Source organism: Paralichthys olivaceus, chromosome 16, assembly GCF_024713975.1.
Source record: "Paralichthys olivaceus isolate ysfri-2021 chromosome 16, ASM2471397v2, whole genome shotgun sequence".
Taxonomy (NCBI): domain Eukaryota; kingdom Metazoa; phylum Chordata; class Actinopteri; order Pleuronectiformes; family Paralichthyidae; genus Paralichthys; species Paralichthys olivaceus.
In genome coordinates, this window is record NC_091108.1 from 6,144,158 (window position 1) to 6,166,343 (window position 22,186).

The window sequence follows — 22,186 nt, forward strand, 5'->3', positions numbered from 1 at the left end:
AAATTACTCCCCTTGTACGACTGCAAGACACAAACAGCACTGCCGCATTCAGGACAAGGACAAATACCTTTGCATAATTGTGTATTCCCATGGCGGCGTGTTTGACACTGTTCCTGTGCCCTCTCTGGTGGAGAATAGGGGGGTACACCTCCCCAGGCACTGGGGCTCCACATCACCCTGTGGAAGACACAGGGAAGACTAACCTTGTATAATTAATGATGTAAAACTGAGGAGGATCTGAAGAAACATCCTGTTTTAATTGCTGTTATCTTGTTGGGTGTTTTACTCCGTCCCTGAAGGGATTAATTAGGAAGCAGAAGAATCATACTTGGTGCTAAATGCAATCCCTTAGTAAAACACACACTGCAATTTAAGGTGCATTCAGTGTTCGACTTGGCTCCATGTGCACGTCATCACACGGCTTTTACTGGAGCGCTTTGCTGCAGGAAGGAGGTGATGAGTTGCTCTGAGTGATTTCCAGCGTCAGTACTTAAATATACTTGGTACACCCTCCCAGTAACAGAGCTGCAAATTGGCGTGTGCTACTTCAGTGATTGTAATAATATTGTTTCATTAGTTGACACTTGAGAAGATTCCTCATGACCAGCACTTCAGAAACACCTACAGACGGAATCTAGACGACTGGGGCTTACGTGTAGAATACTAGAGGAGACCTGCTCCAGTAGATGCGTTGAATAAAGATCTGACATAAGAAGTAAAAAAACTAATTTAGTAGTAAAATTTTGCATTGAGGATCTTAGTTAAGTGAACCATGAATGGCTCTGGATCAAGAGGAAAGACCTCAAGATGTTGGGGGACACACACCTGCGGTTGGCTTGTCTTAGACAACGGTGTCTTGTGATTAAAAGGCAGAAACACCCAATTACACTAAGTTATACATCTGATGGTCTGTCCCTCACATCATGGTCGGTAACATCTGCTGGTGTGGAAGAACTTCAAATGTACGAGATACTCACCATCATGTCCTATGTTCTAAAACACAAAGTTTATTCCAGGCAGAAAAAGCTCTACAATGAACAGCTGTCATCCTAAGATCTGTTCAGAGACATGACACCACCAAATGTCCTGTGAGGACTCCGTGTGTCTTTATCTATCATACAAAAACACTAGTTTCCACAATATGAAATGTTTAAATACCACAGACTAGTTTTTATCAGAATGATCAAAATAGCATCTCCAGGTTCCTGAAAACAAGGAGAAGCTGTTTACATGAGCAACACATCGCTGGAATAACAGTGGAGATATAAAACCGCTCACCGGTATCCAACACAGTCCACCTTTATAGCTGTGGTGATGTCAGATTTTCCATTATTGTGTCTACCTCCTGAGGGCCAGATGCTGAGACCACTTCTTTTAAATAAACCAAATACTTTAAAGTCATTTACTGAGAGTACAACACATTCCTTTTAATGTGGCTGCAAGATGAGACCTGACGCAACCTGCTCACACACATCACAGGGCAGGAAATGTGCTCAGCGTCCGTCCTCCTACGCCGACAGCTCAGACCTCAGACCAACACTTGAGCAAGCATCATTACCCCAAATTACAGACACGTCCACTGAACGACTCATGACATATTTCAATATCCGCCATTGATTTCAGACGGGATGTATGAAAACGACTGTGAGGTGCCCGCCCCCGGGGCCCACTTAGTCCTGAGTCCAATAACAGTTAGATAGAGTCTCGGCTAATGGACAGGCTTATCAATGGGTTAGTCTGTTGCTCTCTGTGTGTGAACCCCCCCACCACCACCACCGTCACTGTAAACGCTACATCATCCTTCTGCTTTCGCCTTTATACCCCTAATGAACAATCAGCGCTGGTCACATTATTGCACATATGAGATTAATCTACTCCCCGCAGTGCACAGTGATGTTATTACAGGAAAATCAATGTCCCCCTTGTTGTTCTCTGGGGCTGGACGGGGTGTACGCACATCTGCTCTCATAATACAACTGCTGACCTTGCTGTCAGAGAGTGAGCCAGAGAGAGGCTGCGGCGAAAAAACGGCCGACCGGTGTTGTTTATCAAAAGCTTTATCAAGCCTCCGTGCCTCTCACAGACGCCTGTGGCTCAGTCAGACAGCCAGGGTGTGTACTCCAGCTGGAAGAAGAAAACCCACAGCATGTGTAGACAGGGCATGATAACCTCCGCAGATTAAGAGTTGACAGGAATTGGAAATGATAGTGTCCAATCAGACACGAGAGGAAAGGTTGCAGAGGGAATTCAACCTCCTTCAAATAAAAACCCATGAGCTATAATTCACAAAAATCTAATTCTTGACCTTCTCACTCTCAGATTTTATTAACTCCCATCATCACTAAAAGCACAATAGACCGTGTGAGTGACCCCCTGACCTCTCGCAGGGGACAGGTCCATAAAAACAGAGGGGGGAGGGGAACGGTGGGAGAGGAGAAACCAACCTTTTGCCCCAGTCAGTTTGTCCTCTCCTATTCTCTGTCCCTCTTCTTTTTTTTTTTCTTTTGCAAACTTGATGGAAAGCCAACCACACAGATAAAGCAACTGTCATGTCTGTGCATGCCAGCAAATGCCAGCCAAGGCCACATCAATAAAACTGACCCACAACATGATTCAAGCCAAAATTAATCAGAGGCTGGATATAGATTAGGGCTATAAAAGAAAGTGAATGTGGAAATGACATGTCTGGGAAAACTTGTGAATTAGGGGATTAAATTATTACTTATTTAATAAGATGAAACGTTACCTTGTTGTTGCTGTTTTTATGTCTTTGTAAACTGAGAATTTTTGGGTTACAGGCTGTTGGTAATGAAATATTTAAACATGTCACCTTGGGTCAACAGAGTGTAATGATTAGAATTTGTATTATTTATACATAGAGTAAAACTAAATACTGAAACTGTAACAGGCAAAAAATATGTTTCACAAATTCAAAATCACACATTTATTTCCAATTTGTGCTCAGTTGTTGAAATCAGACTGAAAATGTAAATGGGTTGAGCTCAATGAGCCAATAGGTGAAAATAAATAAATGAATTTACTCAAATACTTATTTACGTTTCTACACTTACTTGTACTTACTTGGGAATCTCTGTTTTATTCTCTCTTTTCTCCTTCAGTACATTTCAGAGGGAGATATTGTGCTATGTCCTCCGCTGCATCTAACTCGTTGATTTGGAACATGTTCAGACTGAGACTGAAAACAGAAGAATCTGGTGGAATATATATAATGCAGTAGAAAGACTCTCAGCTTCTGCTGGAGGAAACACATGTCCCAGACTGTGTGAGACAGACAGACAGACAGACAGATACACCCCCCACACACAGATCTGAGACAGACAGACAGACACACACAAGCACACACACACTCACATACACAGATGTGAGATAGACACACGCACACACACAAGCACACACACACACTCACACAGATAAGAGAGATGAGAGACAGACTGACAGACAGACAGAGACACACACAGAGATATAAGAACAGACAGACAGAACGACAGACACACACACAGATGAGAGACAGACAGACAGAGACACACACAGAGATATAAGAACAGACAGACAGAAAGACAGACACACACACAGATGAGAGACAGACAGACAGAGACACACACAGAGATATAAGAACAGAAAGACAGACACACACGCACAGATGAGAGACAGACAGACAGATACACATGCACGCACGCACACACACACACACACACACAGATGAGGGACAGACAGACAGGCAGGCAGACACACACGCACAGATGAGAGACAGACAGACAGATACGCACGCACGCACGCACACACACACACACACACACACACACACACACACACACACACAGATGAGGGACAGACAGACAGGCAGGCAGACACACACGCACGCGAGACAGACAGACAGAGACACACACACACACACACACACACACAGATGAGAGACAGACAGGCAGACACACACACACACACACACACACACACACACACACACACAGATGAGAGACAGACAGGCAGACACAAACACACACACACACACACACACGCGAGACAGACAGACAGACAGACAGACAGCCAGACGAGAGACGCCCCCGCATAGTTTCCGTCAGCCCGGTGACGTCTCCGCCTCTCAGCCCGTGTGCAGCGTGACGTTACCGGGCAGTAGTGGAGCCTCTCGCTGCGTCTTGTTGACGGTCCTCCAGGCTCAGTACTGAGAAGAGCCCGGGAGAGAGAGGACGACTCACGCAGAGACTCACACTCAGCGTTCAGGCAAGTGGTTTTTAAAATCCCGCTGAGCTTCTCCGTGGATGTTTTTAAACACTTTGTTGGTCGTTGACCTGAGCCGGAGACGAATTAACGATCGAGTTTGAATTGTTCAGTCGCGGTGGAGGGACGGAGAGAGGGGGAGAAGCTAACCTGGTGTAGCCTGCTGTATCGCTCTCTAGTCCGGGGGTTAGCCTGCTCTCAGTCCGCTCGGTTAGCCTGTTCTCTCGGTCACTGTGTCGGGTTAGCCTGCGGACATTACCGCTCATGTACCAACCCATGAAGCCGTGTGAGCCCGGGCCAGTCCCCGTCCCCTTTATCACGACTCCCACTGCGGAGGTGACCCGGGTTAAGTTAGCCTGCCTGTGCTCCGCGGAGCTGGTGCTAGCCTGGCTCATAGGCAGCCCACTACGCTGCTTGATAGCCGACTGTACGAGGGTACGCTGGGGGTAGCTAAGCTAGCTAGTAGCGCAATCAGCGCCGAATGTTAAAATACAAGAATTATTTTATTATTATTATTATTTAGCTTTTAATTTTTCCTACATGTCAAACCAAACCGTGGCTTTATCAAGGATTTAAAATGACCCCACACTCACTTGAGTTGGATCTAATGTGTTGTTTCGGGGGGATTTGAACGTTAAACGGGGCAACAACCGGCGGCTGCCGGTTAGAGAGCCTACCCGGCAGCCGCCGCTTGTTAACCCCGCCGTGCCCTCCTCAAATCGGCGTGTGAGTAGAGGCTCGGCCGCGGTGCGTTCCCCAGACCGGAGTGTAGACAGTGAATGTCATTATCAGCGCCGTCTGCATACCAGAGCCGAGGAGGCGAGCTGCAGTCTGGGGAGGAAGAGGAGGAGGAGGAGGGGGTCGTCGCTGGGGATGGAGCAGAGCTGGAGCTTTATTATTATTATCACCACATCATGCGCGGTGTCCTTGCACCAAAAAAAAGAGGAACCAAGAAGACATAAAGAAGAAATGTGTCTTTATAGCGCGATGAGCAACGCCTCAGCCTTGTTTTCCAGCAAACCAATGCGGGGCGTAGTAATTTCTGTCAGAAATAAACGGATCCGATTGGAGGTTTTCAGCCAAACCCTTGATAATACACCGGGCAGGATGGGGGGGGAGAACCCTCCCTGCAGATCTTTATGTATCACTCGCTGCTGAATCTGATTTTGCAGTGTTGTTGCTGCTTTTTTTGTTTTATTTTATTATCGTTATTCACGGTGATATTTTCCATTGAATCGCCCACTAACATCAACCCGTACCGGAATCGAGCTCTCACTTTCCCCCGCAGCAGCATCATCATTTCAGTCGGTGGAAAAAAAAAAAAAAAAAACCCGACGGGATGCTGAAATCTGCAAAATCGTGCAAATCCACTCACTTTGCTCATTTAACCCGATGTGCATCCGTTTAAACCCTCCTTGCTTATTCGAAATAACCATTTAGTGCACATTTATTTTCATCAAATGCTTTTCACGACACCCTGAAACGCAAACGCTCCAGTAAATGCTGCATCTTGTTGCCGAAGTCAATTATCCGCCGTGTCTCGGCGTCATATTGCAGCAGTGGCCACCATCAACTCCATGGCGTTTTAAATCTAAAAGGGGGGGAAACCAGTTAAAGTGTTGTTTACCGTAATAGGGTAGATTTAGTCATTCCGCAGTAAAGCCCGATAATAATAAAAAGGGAAAACACTCCTTTCCACGCTGCTCGGTGTCCAGCTGTGAGGGGACTGAGAGAAGGGGACGACTGCTGTTAACGCTTTTATCAATTGTTTTTCACCGAGTTGATGGGGTCAGCGTGGGGTAAGCAGACCTAGGAGAAGGCACAATATGGCTGGGAAGGTTACTTTCATTTGCAAAGTGAAATGTTTTTGCACCATTGTGATCAGCCTTACATTAACAATGTAATGGGAGAGAGGCAGGGTGGTGGTGGTGGGGGATTTGGCTCAGGTTGTTATGTCTGGTTTCGCTTGCTAAAATTCTCACTTTGAGCTAGAAAGTTTGTTTCAAAACCTGGATGCAAATTTCCCTTTGGGTTCAATTACAAGGGCTGAAGTGTTTGTGTGAAGTATGGTAATGGCCATTTGGTTTAGTGGTCCATGCAAACAGCCATTGACATCTTCAGCCCCCAACCAGGACAGCAGCCATAAAGCATTTAAAGTCCTTATGGGTGTTTCATGCTCCTCAATCATTTTGTTTTACGAGAACATTTTTGGTTTGTTTATTCCTGTGCAGGAAAGAACTTCATTAGTTATAGTTTGGATAATGAATTCATCTTTTTTTTTCTGTGTTTTTCATGTGCAGGACACGGATCAGAACTTGGCAAACTTCAGTCACCAACATGCATGTGTCTCTCAACCAGAAGATTTGTGTCATTTGAAAAGACTTAGGGAGGAGGAAAAAATACTCAGAGGAATACAAGAACTCAGTCAGCTGACAGAAACAACAGTAACCCAGTGCTTAGACATGGCCAGCACCCAGACCAGTTTGAAAACCCCTTTCAAAGACTTGACCTCATTCAAGGGCAACATGAAACGGCTTTACAGAGAGCGGCTGGAAGACGCACCCATCAAGAAGCGAGTAATGGCGGAGATCAACCTGAAGCGTCGCAGCTCGGATTCCCTCCCCAAAACCCCCAAGGTGAAGAGGGAGCAGACCGAGGATCTGTACCACGACTCTGACATGGATTTCGCGGGCCAGGCTGAATTGCATGTGGTGGGCTCTGCTAAAGCCCTGGACCTGAGCCCTGGGCTCAAACACACACTAGCCCAGTTCACCCTCAGCAGCCAGAGCTCCCTTGGGGGCCCAGCTGCCTTCTCAGCCCGTACCGGCCACGAGCATTCCCAATCCGGCATGCCCCCTCTGCCCTCCCCTCCTGTCCTGGGAGGGGGCCCTCTGCTGGTTCCCTGTGACAGCTCCACTGAACTCACCCACTCACTGTTGGAAGGGGAGTCCATCTCCTGCTTCGTCGTCGGGGGAGAGAAGCGGCTCTGTCTGCCCCAGGTGCTCAACTCTGTGCTCCGCGACTTCTCGCTGCAGCAGATCAACACTGTGTGCGATGAGCTCTACGTCTATTGCTCACGTTGTGATGCCGAGCAGCTGCACATCCTTAAAGTGTTGGGCATTCTGCCGTTCAACGCACCTTCCTGTGGCCTCATTACACTGACGGATGCACAGCGGTTGTGCAACGCTTTACTGCGCCCTGGAGCGGCCTTGCCTGCCGACCCCAGTGGCAAGCTGTCGGCCCAGGGCCTGCTGAAGGAGAGTGAAGCCAGCTTCCAGGTGGAGCACCAATGTCTGGGGAAGTGCCAGGGTCTCTTCGTGCCCCAGTTCTACACCCAGCCTGAGGCGCCCTGCATCCAGTGTGTTGAGTGCCAGTTGCTCTTTTCCCCGCAGAAGTTTGTCATGCATTCACACAAGTCACCTGATAAGAGGACCTGCCACTGGGGCTTTGATTCAGCCAAGTGGCCCTGCTACCTACAGCTTGCCCGGAAGTACCAGGGAACATCCGAGGAACCCAAGCTCAAGCAGCTCCTTGATGAGGTCAAAGAAAAGTTCCACTACCAGCTCAAGAGGTCACTAGACAAAGTAAGTACACTATAGAATGATACCTTTTGTCTTTGCATGTTTGCATGCAATACAATTTTATTCATCCTCACTCTGCTCTGGAACCCTTTTCAAATTGTATTAGTTAGATAATGTCTTAAAGTCTCCATAGCTGGTTGGCTACTTCACCCCTTTTCCATTATTCTTCGTGTTCAGCATGTTTGACTGGTCTAATGTTGGGCTGGTGTTTTCTTAAACCATCGTTGACCCAGTATCGGGGGCAGAGGACAGGTGGTGCCATTTTCTCTGGCCAGGTCTGATCAGATGAGGTTGAGCCAGCTGGTCACAGCTGAAGGGGACGTGCATCATTTGTCCCCTTAGGTCATCTGGAGGTCACTGGGAATGTCACTGAACAAAAGGCCAATATATGAGGCTCAGGATGACACAGTTCAACTCCTGTGTGAATTACATGTTTTAACCGACCAAAAAAATAAAACAAATATTCTGGAAGAAGAAAATTCATTGCACATTTCCACATAGGTTGAGAAACTGGAAAGGAAATGCGGTGCAGACTAAAGATAATGTTGGTTGGTAACCATTTATATACTGTTTCTTGCTAAATGGAAAGTAAAATTGCTCCATGGCATTTCTTGTATTTTTTTTACTGAAAACCAGAATACTGCAGTCTTCCACAGAGGACAGTTTTTCAGATGATCCTTATTCTTGCTGTGTTAAAAAAAAGAAATCTTGTCAGTGCAGTATCTAAGCCACAAGGGCAGCATGCTTATTGAGAAGTCAGCATTCAGCGAGGAAAGAAAAACTTTCCCTTCCATTGACTGTTTTGTGTCTCATGACGTGTGTGACCACTTAATGTTTTTTAGGTGAAACTGGGGTTGTGTTTTGTCTGATTGGTGTGGTTTGTTCACAATCAAATCACCAGCTCAGATTGATTTTTAGTCAGGTTGAAAAAGGAGGCGCTTAAACCCACCAGCTATAATTTCTACCACCATTAGTGGCAATATTAATTTCTATGGTAGAGAAGGTGGCAGACTAAGTGAGACTGTGGAGTAGAAAGAATGCAGTGTGTTTTGTGTCTTCGTTGAGGAAATGCTTTTTTTTTCTTGTCTGGTTAACTTGGTGTGTGAATGTGCTGGAAACAACATCTGGTGTCTCGCCGAGCGTCCCAGCCGCATTGCTGTCCGCCTCTTGCCAATTGTCAACCTCCTCTTTCTCCTGCCTCGGTTTAAGCTATTTAACTTGAGAGACGTAGACTCCCTGTCACAGACATTTTAATACCACAGAGGAAACACAGGTACAAAGAAACATATGCTCAAGGTGGATGACGAGTCCCACTATCTCTGTGTGTATGTGTGAGACATTGCCAACCTCAGTATGTGCAATGAGCTGCTATGTGGTGGTTCGTATGACACATTGTCTTTCTCACACTTTGCCAGGTTCTCTAGAGCCTCTGTCTCACCACAGTCTCAGGTGCTGTCTTCTCAGTTTGCAGGTGCTATGGGGCTGATTTCTCAGTCACTGTTTCATTTCTCTTTTTGTTGTCACTCTTTGAAAAAAAATCTTGCACCTTGTAAGTAGGGACTACATTTTTATTTTTTTTACATTTTTATTCTGTTACTTGTGCGGGTTTGGATTGACCTAAAATGGTGTGAAATCATATGCAACAGCAAAGTCCCTGTAGACAGACATACAAAGGCACAAATGGGTCAATTCCTGGAAAGACAGTTGCCTGTGAGTCTGCAGGAAGCAGGTGAATGTTGGCATCAGAGGAGGATGCCACTCTACTACCCCCACTGGAGCGGATGTTTGGGTGTGTGAAAGATCATTGACCAGAAAACGAAGTGACCTGGCAGTGTCCCGCTTCCTTAAACATGAGGGTTCCCTTCCATTACAAACCACTCTCTGTTTATCTGTGTGTATTTGTGTGATCCAAGTGTGTGTTAAAATGAACAGGAAGTGAGGCAGACGGACATGTCTCTCACCCTGAACATCCTACAGACTCAGTCAAGCTGCCTCCACTGCACTGGCTGTGTGACTCATACTTTCCACATCCCAGTGGATGTTAGTGGAAAGCCAGCCAGGCAACTTATAGTCACACATGCTTTTTCAAAAGACTGCTCACCTCGGTGTGTTGGTCTAACCCAGAATGCAGACCCTTTTCCCAGTGGCCCTTATTTACACACAGTGTCAGTGTGCACATTTACAAGCAGTTCTTAGTTTTAATGGAGAGCTCTGAGACCTCTAGAGGAGACGAGACGCAAACAAGTGGAGCTTTCTGGAAGTTGTTTTTCCCACTTTCTCCAATGGCTACTAGTCCCATATCCTGTAACAAGTGTTTGGTTTGAGAAGGTGCAGTTAAAATCTCCAGGGCTTGCTCTCTATAAATGGCGCTTTGTTCCCTGAGGCATGGCTTCCATGTCTACTGAACCCTGTTGTGTAAATACAGACAGAAGCCATCGACAGACAGCAACAAGCTGTAGCCTTGCTGTATCTCAAGAATTACCTAAGTGTCTGACGGACAATAAGTTCTTATGTCTTCAGGGGTTGTGACAGACACTTGTACTTTCCTCAGTGACACGATTATGTGTCCTCATTTTACCAAACAAGACAGGAAGTAGCAAAGTTTGTGAAATATCTGTGTTGCTCAAGGGGCATTTTGTTATTTGGGTTACATGTCAGGTTACATCAGACAGCAGAACAGTGTGTTACCAAAAATCTGGTAATATGTTCATATTGAGTCAAGTAATGTTCACAATACAAAGACACACATTTTACTGTTCTAAATATAAATAATTACACAACTTTAGAACTGTTGGTGTCTCTTGCTTTTATTGACTGGAATTATAAACATTTCCTGAACTGCATGTCTATTTCCAAGTAAGAACAAATAAACTGATACACAAACTGATATTTTAGGAATGTTTGCGAACCCTGGCGAGCATAACCTCATGGGCGAGCAACATAGTGAACATAGCTGTGTGCTGCGTGTTTGCCTCAGCCTTGTTTGTAGCGTTTTTCTGGCCCAGAGTCAGAAGTGTCAGACGGAGAGAACAGCCTTCCTCTGTCTGACTCCCCGCCTGGGCTGACACAGTGGCTGCGGCACAGACGGCAGACAGCTGCATCTCTCTGACTTCCTCTATTTGCTATTTGAAAACCAGTGACTTCATTACCGCAGACCAGTGCAGCTGCACTCTCTGGCTGTCTCCTGGGCTGTCTGCTCTGTCTGTCTGTCTGCTTGTCAGTCATTCTCTTGGGCTACATCTAATTGGATTTTGGCAGACATGCTAATCGTTCACTGTGCTGCCTTGGCTATCTCTTCCTCCTACCTCTCCTTCTATCTTGACGTCAATCAACCATCTGCCTGCTTCTCGGGGGTTCATGTCCTCACACATCTTGACTTATGGCTTTCAGTCCGCTTCTCACCCATCATCATTTCTTTCTTTTAAACCAGACAGTTCTGCTGTTACCCACATGTGTCTGTAAATGGTCAGTATCCCCTGGGCCCCAATCAGTGGACAGTAACAAAATAAGCAGCCAAATGACCCGATAAGTCGATCGTTACATAAGCAAGAAGACCACTTGTGTGCGTCTGAAAGGCGGATGAGAGGAAAGCCAGTGGCTATTGATCGGGTCTCCAACCTTGATGGATGTGGCGAGTTGCTGGGTGACACAGACATTGAATAGAGGAGGAGATGGACAGAGGCAGGGAGGCAAGGAGAAAAGGAAAACGAGTGAAATGAGGAGACTCAGTTGCAGTGGCTGCTGCCGGTGTTGCATAAGTTCCTATCTGTGTTAAGACGTGTACACCCGTCTCCCAAGTTAACCTGACCTCTGCTTCTGCTGTTGGCTGGCTTCATTTTTGGAACTCAGACAGGCAGCCAAACAGAAGTAGTGTCAGACAGACGCAAAAAAGGTATGTGTGGTCAGAAAACATATCACCTCTTGAGCAAATATAGTCAGAGATGTAAAGAGTATGAAAGTAAGAAGATGATAGAGTGAGGCCAGGACAGGTGGGTCCAACTGCTGTTGCCGTCACACACTACTATACATTTTGGTTGTCTTCCCTGACACTGGCCACGTCAGGGAGGTTGTTCCAGGGGGCTTGGGGCTCAGCTCTTCTTTCCCCGAGTTGAAAATTAACCTACCCAAGACCTGAGCTGAACCACAACCCGGAACAGCCCTCTTGGTTGGCCAATCACATGCCGGTGAGCTCGCATTTCCCCGGCCCTCTCCTTTGCCCCACACCCCACACCAAGACACTCATACACATATCTCTATGTCTGGCTGTGCATTTTCCAAAGAGCATTTATCCACCTCTGCTGAACACACACAGGAACGTTTTTGAACGCTGGCCTAGAGTAACCTACATCGTGCCTGTATATAGTTTGGAATGGACAACTGTCTATGTTCCTTGTACACTACATGCTCCGCCCTGGCCAGTGTTTGCTGCCTGTTGTAAAGGGCTAAATGGGGCCCCGCAAGTGGGAGGGGCTGAGCCGAGGGGCCTCCAGTATGTCACCATTAGGTCATTGCCAGTATCACAGCTCCATAAAAGCACTGCAGCTAACTGGAGGAACACCAAATTCATTACTTCTCTGTCTTGACCACTTTAATTGGTTGTACACCAGCTCACAGCTTTTCCTGTTCTCTACAACCCCACAGTTAAAAAAAAATATCATTGGTTGGCTAGTGATAATTCCCCACCCTGGCAGCAGCTTGTTATTTTTGACTGTTTCCCTGACTTGGGCTTCCCACCTCACCACCAGAAGAAGATAATGTGCTGCTGTGTGTATCTGATGTGTGGTAGCAGATACAGTGGAGTCTGTGCAATGTCTGCCAGCAGTCTCGTAGACTAAACAAACTGGCAAAGCCCCTCCCAGACAAATGCCCCATGGGCTTTAAAATGGCTATTTGCCAGTTACAACAACTCTCAACAACCATCAGTCCTCACACAGCTCACGTAGAGCTAACGTTTACTGAAATAAATCTAACCTCAGCATAACCTCATGAGTTTAAAGAAAGAGTAGGAATGTCAAAGAGAGGCGATGCTTGCAAGCACAGTTACTACTTCCTCATCGTCCCATGTGCGAGTGAAGGCCGACTGAGTGCTACAGTCGTTCACTGTTCCCTCTTGAGGTAATATATGGCAGGACGGGTTGGGGCTAGCTGGTTAGCATGCAAGGTTAAGAAGACATTTCAGCAACACAATACGTAGATTTCTTTGACATAAAATCAAAACAGTAAGTTCTTTGCATTCTGTCGGGTAAATTGTCAGGTTTCATACAGTACTTTTGAACTGAAATTCTTACAGCCCCTTAAAAAAAAAAAAAAAAAACCTGAACTTGTTTGCATGTTCACTGTGCTCTGCCCCCACCACACCACCCAACCCCATCCCTGCCTTTAAGGAAAATGAAAGTGAAGGAGACCAGAATATAATGGGCTGTCAGCCCAGACAAGACTATAAGAGAAGAAAGACGCTTGGATTGCAACATGTCACAAGCCTGTCTGGTTTTTTTTTGCATGGGACTATAATAACGGAAAGTCTTCATATTAATTGCTTGACGTGTGGATGAGAAGATTAACCGTCCACTGTCTGGTGTCCCTGGGAGACGAGCAGGTTGTGGTTGCGTTGGGGGCAGGGAGACGGAAGCGAGGGAGGTATACTGTAAAAGGACTGTGGGAGACAGACAGCCTGTGCGTGTTTTGTGTGAGCAGAGAGGGAACGTTTGCATTTGAAAGACTCTTCTGTGCCGCCTTCCCGGTGGGAACGGTGATTAATGAAGATATAAATAGAGAGACCCAGAGACGGTGCTTTCCATAGGAGCACCACATACACAACGGGGACACACACACACACTATGTATAGGCACTTAGACTCCCTCTCTTATATGTTCACCCACAACCCCAGTCTCCCAGACAGGGAGATAAACACAGGATATCAAAGGCGTGTCATGAGTCCCGCTGGGCTGCCACCCGGCAAACTCACGACACATTAAGCTCAGCCACTACACTGATCAATTATGCATGTTGCAAACACCGGGAAATCAAGGGAAAACAGTCAGTCTGTACTATTAAAGGAATCCCCATCTCTCCACTTTGCCAGTAATGTCTTGCGTGTTTGGTAATTGCTTGTCATTTCCATACGGAAGAGATCCTCCTCAAGATGCCTGATGAAGTGTCCACGTTCTTTTGTCAAATGGTCCCATGTGCTTAATTGCACACAACAATAGCTGCCAAGTGCTGTCTTGGCCCATGCTAGCTTTGACCTTCCGCCCACGCACAAGATGAGCGCAGCAAAGATGCAAACTTGCCAAGCTCGGGTAGGTGATTACTTGTCCGGTTAGTCGTTTATTTTGTAGGCTCACCTTTGCTCCACTGACTTTAAAGTTCTTTCCCTTCAATTGCTGGCTGCCTCTATACCCTTTAAATCCCCATCTCACCAGGGGTCTGAAAGATGTTGCTCAGGACAAGGCTGTAAAGTTTGCAACTGGGAAACACTCTGCCATAGTGAAGGTGAAACGAGTGACATTTTGTGATTTACCCAGAGTTTTGTTTCGTTCTGCATCTGCCATGCTGAATGCTGATGTGTTTATCTCGCCACAACTCCCACCTGCACGGTGGCTCACAGGAATAATCTGTCTCCCTGATATTTCTTAGGGAAGACACACATATTCAAACATACAGGCTTCTTTGCCTCATATCCCTCAGGGCTTCATACCAGCTCATCTAGATCCTGTTAATAGAGCGCTGTTTCCCTCTGGATTCTCAACAGTCCCACTGCACCTCTTTGCAGCATAAGATAAGTAGTAGACAGTCCTCAAGGTCATTGACCTCCAGATGCAATTGATTACATAATAGCCTTCAAAATGTACTCGTATAGTATAATACAGTAGTGTAAACTTCATCTGTGGAGGCCTAATTAAAAGTTGAATGTGTTGAAGCTGGGTAGTGAACAGCATCCTTCTATTCAAGTGAGCAGTCAGGTCCTTCCTAACTGTGCCCAAGCAACAGAGTGGTGTGTGATTGTGTGTGTAGCTCTTGTCGACTTCTCATGTGGCACTGATTCTTTGCGTATCCACCTCGTTTTCTGGCTTCACTGTTGCTCACATTCACACAGCCTTGCTGCTGGGGCGACTTGGCCAGCATGAAGCCTTGTTACCCTTGACTTTATCCTTTGAACAGTGAAGCATTGCATTGTGGTTCCCAGTCTGACTACATTTTCGCCAGTTCCTGTGACAAGTGCACTTTGCTATGCCAGACATTTTCTCTGTCATCACTATTAAAATGTACTGGCTGAGATGCATCCTGACACAGGATGAGACCATATGTACTGTACTTCTGAATGAAAATGACTCACGATAAGGGAGAGAAAAATGTTGCCTCCAGTCAGATGATGGTAGATTTTGGCAAGGTTGCCTTTTTCGTTTTATTCAGCAAATCATTGAGCCCCGTAAAAAATTGAAAGTTACTGTTAACAAAATCCACGAGTCAAACTTTGTGTCCTTGTGTCACCAGAGGTGAATGACAGTGTCTTGACTGTGACTTGACCATTACGTGAGCTTTGAATGTGTGTATGATAACATATCTTGTCAGACAGATGACACATACACGAAGACACACAGCAGCACGGGACACAGTGCAGATGACAATCCGCTGTTCATGATTAAAGGAAGTCAAAGGGTCAACCACTGCCTGAAACACGCACACAAATGCAACCACCACCACCTTCCACTTCCTCCATTCACCACGCCAATCCTATCATGCAGCGTGAGTCACGGTGCTTCATCGGCGCTGTGGTCTGCTCTCCACTCATCAGCGTCACTGTGGAGCCAGGACAAAGATTTATCACTGTTCCAGTCTCTCACTCAGTCTGTTTGATGTACGCCCAGGTGTGTTCACTTAGAGCTCTGACTCAACCATAATGACATTTACAAAACACAGCCGCACTTGACTTGGGCTGTTGTCAAGCTTACCTCAGACAGTGACTGTTTTAATGAGAAAAGTCTGGTCATCAAGTATGTGGACTGTGGGTTCACCTAACATAGGATTTGGTGTATTAAAATCAATGCAGGCAGAATGTAAATAAAGAGCAGCCTCTGGCCAAATGCTTGGAGATTTTTGTATATGTTCATTATTCACTGTTGAGGTTTCTTTTGCTTTTTGATAATTCATATTTCGTCAGATTAAAAGTACATGTATCTCCTGAATTCTGCAGCCCTGCACCCATTGTGAAAGGAGAGAGAATAGTATTCTGAGACTTGCTTTGAAAACCAGAGCTTGTGATAGAGAAAGAGAGGGAGATAGAGGGAGAGTCATGGAAGCTGATGGATTTGCATTACAGGAGCTGTGTGTGTGTCTGTGAGTGTTTGTGTGTGGGAGCGACAGGCAAGCCCTAGGGGCCTGGACAGCACAGCCAAGCTGCCCATGCAGAGACGAGCAGTAGAAGCTTCAAACAAGCTCCTGCATGTAATATGGATGAGACCAGAGCTCCCTGCAGAACAGTCAGAGGACCCTGGGCCTGTTTGGATTTAACCGTCTCTCTGTCAGTGTGTCTGTAATAGATTTAGCCATGCAAGACGTTTTGGCCAGGTGCATCTTTCTCTTAGTAGAGAGCGGCTGTATCGGGGGTCAATCCCTTTACCCTCATTCCCTCTGTGTCTTGCTCTCTCTCATTTCAGACAGTGATAACCAACCAAGCGTTGACATTTACTGCAGTATCCCACATTACAGCAGAGCAGCCTCCTGCGCTGAGGAAGAAGTAAACAAACCGCAGATCGATATTATGACTGCATACTAGTGCTAGGGAAGAGGGGATTTTAGTCAGAGGCCACTACAACTCTTGCATTTAACACTCACTTATTCAAGTGTGAAGCATATATTTCTGTAGGCTTGTTTGAAGAGATGCAACATGAGAAATTCGTTTTCATTTCCACCTTTCACCCAGAAACATGCGCTAATTTTGGCGTCTGATTGCTTCAAGTCTAGACTTAAAAGAGCAATCAGCCCAAATTATGATGAGATTGCTGTTGCTGGGTCTGATTGAGTCCCAGAATGGCCTCAGCAGGCTTTTTTTGAGGCATTCTAGTGAATGCTATGTAATTTATTGCAAAGACAGAGGGTCGGGCAGTGTCTCCATTTTGTGTTTTCTCTCTCTGTGTAGTGATAGCAGTGCACTGCTGGCTTGCTGACAGCCTCTCTCGGCTTTCAGTCTGCTTAGCAACGCTCGCTCACTCTGCAGTTCTCTCACTCCCTTCTGTCTCCAAGCACTCTGAGTTGTTTCATCTATTCAAATAGTAAATCCAGTTCCCTTGTATAGAAAACCAGGCAGTTCATTTGTTGTTGTTTTTTTATGGCAGCATGTGTATCACTAATTACTGATTTGAAACAGTAACCTACCTCCAAACAATGTCTCATGGCTGTTAACTTCGATTTAGTCTTTCTCTTTGGCTTTTAGATGTGGTATAACCCACACACACATTGGCCCAGATGAAGCTCAAATGATGAGTACAGTCATCCTCAGACAAGACAAGGGCCCACTGGCCTCATTCTCAGTCGATGTGTTCTCTTGGGAGCATGAAGTGTGTCTGCTCGTGTCTGTGTGTGTATCTGTGCACGAAAGTTTGCTTGCGGTAAACTACGTCATTCTCCTCATCCTCCTACACTGCTGTTTGATAGAGCTGTTTACTTATGTGTGTGTTTGTGTCTGTGTTTGGATGTGTGTTCGTGTATTTGTGTATCTGTGTCCTGGCTTGGTTGACTCACATAGGTGAGCCTTGGCAGCTTTTGTAATTAACACACTGGGGGGGGGGGCAGCAGGGAAGGAAAGTAGAGCACAGACACACGCTGAGCTGCTGTGCTAGAGACGGCGAGCCACACATGTACAGTATAGTATGCTCTCTTACATGGATGATTTTGAATGCCCTTCACTGACTCAAACATACTCCAATTTCCTTGTGCATGTGTGTGTAGATGGGATGAAAACCACTGACCACATTTCGAAGAAGGCCTTTAATGGTTCATGTTTAACATAATAATACATCTTGGGGGGGAAGGAGATGAGGTGCAGATATTATATGGATTTTACAGTCGGAAACATTATGCCTTCACATAAAACATGAAGTGACGAGGTAAAAGAGAAAGCATCCTCTTTGCTCTCCTTCCTGAGTTGCAGCAGCTGAGAAGACAAACAGGAAATTTCATTTATCTAAAATCTCTCACCCTTCAAACTGAGCTTATCTCTCATAAAGAGTATGTACTTACTCTTTTCATGAAGTTACCAGCATTGTGTATCTTGCTTGAATAAAAGCGGAAAGATTTCAATTCAATTTCATCTCGATAAATGACTTCAATAATTAATGATCAGAGTTGCATTAATTTCCTGTCAACCATCTAATCGATCTGCACTAATTGTCACCATCATCATTATTGCAACTAGAAGCTTAGTAATAAAAATAATACTCACACGCATATTTTGAGAAATGAACAGGAAATTAATTAATATTCACTAATTAATGAAAAATAGTAGATGAAGCCCTAGTTTCAGCCACGCAAATATCTACATTTGCTTGTTTTCGTAAACCTCTTTGATAGTTAATTTAATATTGTTGGATTTTGGACTGATAGTTGGACAAGACAAGACCTGGAGATGTCATTTTTAACTGCGATTGACATTCGATCTATTTTGGCAGACTCCATTCATAACCTAAACAATTAACTGATCAATTGCGAATGTAACTGGCAGATCAATTGAAAATAAAAATAATCGTTGCTGTGTGTGCGTGCGTGCGTGCATGCGTGTGTGTGTGTGCGTGTGTGTGTGTCGTGGGGGGTGGGGTTACCTCAGACTGTGTGGCCTAGTGTGTTCCAGTTAGACAATTTGTCCATTCATGAGGTAACATTATTACAGCCCTGCTCATGTACTGCAGTGAATATAGACTAGAGGCGTCCGCCTGGGATTTGACTGTGAAACACGAGAAACAGAATAGAGAGAGAGAGAGAGGGGGGAGATGAATAGAAAAATTGATCGAGAGAGTTTAAAGAGACTGCTTTTTCTGTAGAGGATCACAGAGGAATACTGTAGCTGGTTTGCAAATTAAACTCCTGTCTGCGGTGAAGCTAGGGTTTGGTGGACAGAGAGGGGATTCCTCACTTACATCACTTTTATAACTTACCTCATTTTCACTCATATGACTCCCATTAACCGTTTCTCCACTCAGTTCCACTGGCTGTAGCTATCAAGGCTGTGTGGATTGTAAAATGGCTGACTGGAGCTGTAGAGGTAGGCGCTCAACACATTGGCAGGGAGGGGAAAGGCTCAGTGTGTGTGTGTGTGTGTGTGTGTGTGTGTGTGTGTGTGTGTGTGTGTGTGTGTGTGTGTGTGTGTGTGTGTGTGTGTGTGTGTGTGTGTGTGTGTGTGTGTGTGTGTGTGTGTGTGTGTGTGTGTGTGTGTGTGTGTGTGTGTGTGTGTGTGATGACTGTCTAGACAGATCGCCCATGTGACGCAAAAATGTGCCCGAGGCCTGAAGCCAAAGCAAGTTCGGAAGGAACCTGTCCTTATCTTTGAATGTGTGTGTGTGTGTGACTCTGGCGTGACTAGTCTGGCTGATCTTTATCGCTGTGCCTGTCTAGCTCTGCTGTTTTCTTGTTGTGTTTGGAAAGAGGGAGGAACAGGTGTGTGTGTATGTGTGTCTGAGGGAAGGCACAAACAGACAGACAGTCACATGTTGTCTCTTTGTCTCCTCATCTGTCTTGGCCGTCTGCCCAACCTTTTTTTCTCTCTCTTTACTTCCCGGTTTGTCTCTCTGTCACTTGTTTGTCACTTGTTTGTCTTACTGTCCACCTGTCAGACCTGTGCTCATCTGTGTCCTGCTGTTTAACATCTGTTTGTTCAATGGTTAAAGTGGAAAAAAAGACCCTTAAGCACATACTGTAAGAAATACTTCAAACAATTTGATAAGTCTGAGCAGAACAAAAGAAATGATTGTTGCCTCTTTGTCTTGAAATTATAAAATAATCTTAGTTTTGGGCAAACAAACGGGACTTTTTAACTTTTATTCCGTAATACTTAACTACAACTTAAGATTTAAGTATTCACCCCAGGTAACAAGTCGAGAACTGAACATCTACATTCTCTTCTCAGTATTGAATTAATGAGAGAACTAAAAACCTCCACTTTTGCTGCTTGCTTCCCTTGTGGGCTTATATTGATTTGGCCGCTAAAACAAAGTGGGTTTCATTGCCCTAAGACGTCCACATCAAGGCCTCTAGTGTCTGTGAGGGTGTCTGTGCGATATATAATATATACTACCACATCCCAAAGAAAGACACAAGGTCAATATGTCAGATCTTAACTGTGAGCAAACGACGACATGAACTTTGGAGCCACAAAGCTTCAATATCTTGTTGTTGCATGGTTTGTCCAGGAAGTATATATATCTCCGTATCTGTAGCTTGATCTTTGACACAGTTGACGACCGCAGCAGAGCAGGATGTGGTTTAGAAACAGACAGGGCGTGACTGGCTGTCTCTGAGCTTCTGTGTTTGTATGTTCCTATTTTCCTCCCCATGTGTGTGAGGGCGAATGAAAAGCACCCGAATAAAGGCTGTTTCACTTCCTCCTGTGAGAGGAACACGGAGAATGAACTGCAGTACTCCATCCTCATCTGCTGCTTGCCACTCTCCTTTGCCCTCTTCCTCAGCTTCTTGAATCCCAGGCGCATGAATGGCCTCAGGAGGGGGAGGAGTAGGAAGAAGAGGAGGAAGAGGGAGGATGGGTGGCACAGTTATGTTTTGTGAACCCCTCTGTTTCTGCCCTGTGAACAAGAGCGTGGTGATCGCCTGGAGTTTGGTTCAGTTTTTATGCACGACTACTAATGTCCACGTTTCAGCAGATGTGAGACAACAGTGTTTTTGTTTAAGGGCACACAAGGGATTTTAAATAGACTTTAATAACACACACACACACATTTAAACTCCAACACAGGCCGCCTGCTCTGGGATGAAAGGTCAGACAAAGGCTTTTACACTCTTTATTGTGCCCTAGATAAGATCTGCCATCAGGCTTGTTGAGACTAGTTGTGGTTGTGTGTGTGTGTGTGTTTTTATATCCGGGGCAGGGTTTTACAAATTTCTGAAAAATCAATTCATGCTTCCTGCTGAAGTCAACAACAAGCTCGTACTTATAATGATTTTGGGGCTGCAGCTAATGATCATTTTATTTAACTGTTTAGTTGTTTTGTCTCTAAAATATCAGAATAGCGTGATAAAACTGATGAAAGCAAGTACTCAAAGAAGCCGGTACGACTCAGTGTACTGATTAATTCAGCTCTTCATGTATCTCCAAAATGTTCTCAAGCTTCAACTGAAGTAACATCCCATTACAATTTGAATTCGATTTATGAGCTTTTTACTTAAGAGTGTCATGTTCAGTTTATGAGCAGTTGTTAGGGAGTTTGTTATCACTGATCACTCTGCTGAATGCGTTTCTTTTTGCTCCTACATTTTTAAAACTAAGATTTGCTGAATAGAAAATGCATCACTTCAGTGTGTGTGTGTGTGTGGGGCATGCCTTGTATGCGTTTTATTATACATGTATGGAGACAGGATGTGTATTTATAGCCAAGAGAGTGTGTGTGTGTGTGTGTGTGTGTGTGTGTGTGTGCGTGTGTGTGTGTGTGTGTGTGTGTGTGTGTGTGTGTGTAAGCACCCACTGAGACGGCAGTCATCTGGAGTGTCCACGTGACTGAAGTGGAGACGGAGAGAGGAGGAAGAAGAGAGCTTGACCTCGGACTTGTTTGCAGTCTGCGTGGCAGTGTGAGTGAGTGTGTGTGTGTGTGAGAGTATGTGAGAATATGTGTGCATCTACCTTAAGCTTCAATATATATAAATTACACCAAAAGTAGACTAAAAGATAGACATTTCTTGTTGGCCAGGATGATGAGAGACTGGCAAGCGCTGAAAGGGAAGTACTTAAATCTTCTGAAGTTTGCTGCTGAAAAAGAAATTGGACATCTGTCAACTTGTGAAGTTAAAAAGCTGTCACCTTAGTTTGAAATCAGCTCGTCGTTGATCATATGACGACGCTTTCAGTGATTAGGAATATTATGAAATTAAATGCTCAGAGCAGTAACAAAATGAACTATTTCTAAAAGCTTTGAGCAACACGTTTTTTTAGTTTACGGTTAAGAGAAGTTCACGTGTGAATGCCTCCATTTCGATTGACCCATTGATGTAAACATCCAGCTGTGAAGAGAGGCAACAAGTATTTGTGTTGTAAATTAGATGTTATTGCTTTGCAGAGGAAAACAAAGATGGAGCTCTTTGTATTAATACAAGGCTGCTGCTGAATTGCCTTTACTTTCCACCTTTGT

At 45.2% G+C, this 22,186-nt stretch overlaps 1 protein-coding gene across 1 annotated transcript in view; it reads left to right on the forward strand.

Annotated features, from left to right (window-relative positions):
* The first annotated feature begins 4,115 nt into the window (after positions 1-4,115).
* skila (SKI-like proto-oncogene a) overlaps positions 4,116-22,186 on the forward strand; it is a 32,263-nt gene continuing 14,192 nt past the window's right edge. Inside the window, exons 1-2 of the mRNA XM_020110240.2 lie at positions 4,116-4,260; positions 6,558-7,841. Of these exons, the coding sequence (XP_019965799.1) occupies positions 6,720-7,841 (1,122 nt within the window). The 5' untranslated portion in view covers positions 4,116-4,260; positions 6,558-6,719. The remainder of the gene's footprint in view (positions 4,261-6,557; positions 7,842-22,186) is intronic.